The sequence below is a fragment of the Miniopterus natalensis genome, chromosome 6, assembly GCF_054644295.1.
Source record: "Miniopterus natalensis isolate mMinNat1 chromosome 6, mMinNat1.hap1, whole genome shotgun sequence".
NCBI classification, from domain to species: domain Eukaryota; kingdom Metazoa; phylum Chordata; class Mammalia; order Chiroptera; family Miniopteridae; genus Miniopterus; species Miniopterus natalensis.
In genome coordinates this window covers 49,173,283-49,176,306 of record NC_142086.1, presented here as the reverse complement: position 1 = coordinate 49,176,306, position 3,024 = coordinate 49,173,283, and the positions used below count along the sequence as shown (strand labels likewise).

Here is a 3,024-nt window from a genome sequence, read left to right as displayed (position 1 = left end):
CTAAGGCTGAGCACGTCTGCCCCAGCCCACCCAGCTCACTATCCCCCTCCCTTCTCCTCAGAGCTTTTCTTTCTTTCTTTCTTTTTTTACTTTTTTATTGAATATATTGGGGTGACATTGGTTAATAAAATTATATAGGCTTCAGAGGTACAATTCTATAACACATCATCTGTATATTGTATTGTGTTCACCACCCCAAGTCATGTCTCTTTTCACTCTCCTAACTCCCCCTACCCCTTTCCCTCTGGTAATCACCATAGTGTTTTCTGTTTTTCATAATCAGGGAACAGCCCTCTTGTCTGGGGAATGGGCCCTGCTACAGTGCCCCCTCTGGGGGTTTGTGTACTGAAAGCGAACCCAGGGTGTTTTCCTTCCCAAGGCACCTTTCATCCCCAGCTCTGGAAGCAGCCCTGCAAGTGGAGGCTCAGGCCATGAGTTCCCAACACACCAAAGTCAGACCCTTGCCCCTAATCTTTCTGGTCACCTCTGCTTCTATCGCTCCCCTATCAATTAAAAACAAATTTTCAGGGGGAGAAATAGAAACAGACACTTGACTTTTGAACTGGATGTCAAAGAGGGCAGCAGGTGCCTAAGGGTTGGAACTTCAGGGTGGGGATGAGAGTGGGGTGGGTGCTAAATAAAAGAAAAACACCAGGAGAGTGGCCTTGGTGTTTCTCCACACCATGGTGCAGCTTTACCGGGTGCTTCGCAAAGCTTAAGGAAGGCCTGTCAGGTCTCAGACTCTGAGGGGGTACTGAAGGGTGAGGAGGAGGCTCTGGATGGTGCACTTGGCCTCCTCCCCCTCCTCCCCCTTGGACATGTACCTCCATCCTTTGCTTTGAAAAACCAGCTTCATCTTCCCCTCTGCTCCAGCTCTTGCTTGGTCAGGCCCCAGGGGCCATCTGCCCAAGCTCTTGGCTCTGCATACCCTGCACCTAGGGGTCCTCTGCCCGAGTCTCAATAGACACAGTGACCCTCACGAAGCCACAGCTTGACTTCAAGTCCCACTCCTGAGTGGCATTGTACGCCATTCCTGGGGAGCCTGAGCCCTGCCTGGGAGACAGCTGGATGTTCATCCAGCGACATTGGATGTCATCACACGCAAGCACCACAGTGCCTTCAGGGTTGCTGTAGGTGCACCGTTTCCAGGCTGCCCTGTCCTTCGCAACCAGATCCCAGCTGTCCCCTGGCTCCCTGTCTTCCAGCCCCGGAGCCTGGAAGCCCAAGAGGTCCCGGGTGACAGGGCATATCAGCTGCTCCTCTTTCAAAGCAGGCACCACCTGGCCCTTCAGGTAGGCAGGACCCGCACAGTAGGTCTGGATGTTGAAGAGCTGGTCACTGTACTGGTGTAGCCAGCTGAAGAGGTAGGCCAGGTGGCAGTCACACTGCCAGGGGTTGCCATGCAGGGCGAGATTGAACAGGTTGTAGTTGGTGTCAAAGATGCCCTCTGGGAGCGTGGTCAGGAGGTTCCTGGAGAGGCTGAGCAGCTCGAGCTTGGACAGGTTCTGGAAGAGGTCTTTGTGCAGGGCTGTCAGGTTGTTGCTGCCCAGGTAGAGCTTGACCAACTCACTTAGGTTCCTGAAGACACCGGGGGGGAGATTGGTGATGGCGTTGTGTGAGAGTGTAAGGGAGCTGAGGTTGGACAATTTGGCAAAGGCTCCCTCTGGGATAGTCTCCAGCTGGTTGTGGGACAGGGACAGGCCTAGCAGGCCCTGGGTGTGGGCAAAGAGGCCAGCGGGCAGCACCCCCAACTCGTTCCCCTGCAGGTTCAGGAAGGTCAGGCTGCACAGGGAGGAGAAGACAGCGGGCGACAGGTGCCCGATGGCGTTGTGCTGGAGCCACAGCTTCTCCAGGCGGAAGAGCTGCGAGAACACAGCCGGGGGCAGCTCCGCGATGGAGTTGCCGTCCAGGAAGAGCTCCTGCAGGCTGCCCAGCCTGGCAAACACACGTGGGGGCAGGCCGGACAGCATGTTGTTGCTCAGCCTCAGGGTCTGCAGGCTGCCAAGGGGCTCAAACAGCTCCTCGGGCAGCTGGGCCAGGAGATTCTGAGCTAGGTTGAGGGTCTTCAGGTGTCTCAGAGGCTGGAAGAGCCTCCTGGGCAGGGTCTGGAGCTGGTTGCCCTGCAGCTGGAGGGACTCCAGGGCATCCATGTGGTGGAAGAGGCCCTCAGGCAGAGCTTTCAGCGTGTTGAAGTTGAGTGTGAATTTGCTCAGCGAGGTCAGGTTGGAGAAGATGTCAGCACTGAGGTTGGAAAAGGCGTTGCCAGTGATCTCCAGGTCCTGGAGCCCAGGCAGCCCCCCGAAGGCATCTGGCTCAAAGTGGCAGAGCTGGGTGTTGAGGAAGACCACCTTGGTCAGGTTGGGGCTGCCACCAAAGGCCCTGGCTCTGACTGTGGTGAAAGAGGTCTCTACAAAGATGATGTCCGTGGCGTGGGGCGGGATGTCCTGTGGGATAGAGGCCAGCTCCTCATCAGAGCAGAACACCTCCTGGATGAAGCAGTCGCACCCCACAGGGCAGGGCTGGGAGAGCCTGGCCAGGAGCAGGAGGCAGGCCCAGCACAGCCAGGCTCCAGGAAGCATCTCCTACACCCAGTGGGAAGAGAAAACAGAAGTGGTGGCTCTGTGGAGGGCTGTGTGGCTCGGGGACCATGGGGCCGGAAGGGAGCCAGAAGAAGGGGTTAGCTCTGTCAGGAAGGCCAGCTGATTGAACAGCAGTTCCTGTGGTTTCTATTATTTTGTTTTTTGTTGTTAATCCTCACAAGGAGAATATTTTTTTCCATTGATTTTTAGAGAGAGTGGAAGGGAGGGAAGGAGCAGGAAGGGAGAAGGGAGAGAGAGGGAGAGAAACATTGATGTGAGAGAGACACATGGATTGGGTGCCTCATGCCCTGACTGCAGCCCAGGTATGTATCCTTGGCTGGGATTGAACCGTAGACCCTTTGGTCCACAGGCCAACACTCTAACCACTGAGCAACACCATCCAGGGCAGCAGTTTATGTTTTTAATGGTTTTCATACTACCTCAC

The 3,024-nt window shown here is 55.6% G+C and overlaps 1 protein-coding gene across 1 annotated transcript; it reads right to left on the bottom strand.

The window, feature by feature from the left end:
* Positions 1-935: 935 nt before the first annotated feature.
* CPN2 (carboxypeptidase N subunit 2) lies at positions 936-2,579 on the bottom strand. The gene has a single exon (XM_016200130.2). It carries the CDS (start codon positions 2,577-2,579, stop codon positions 936-938), a length of 1,644 nt encoding a protein of 547 aa, XP_016055616.2.
* Between the last annotated feature and the right edge of the window lie 445 nt (positions 2,580-3,024).

Bases quoted from the DNA above. Each gene is read 5' to 3' on its own strand.
- CPN2 (XM_016200130.2), bottom strand. From the start codon at position 2,579: ATGCTTCCTGGAGCCTGGCTGTGCTGGGCCTGCCTCCTGCTCCTGGCC.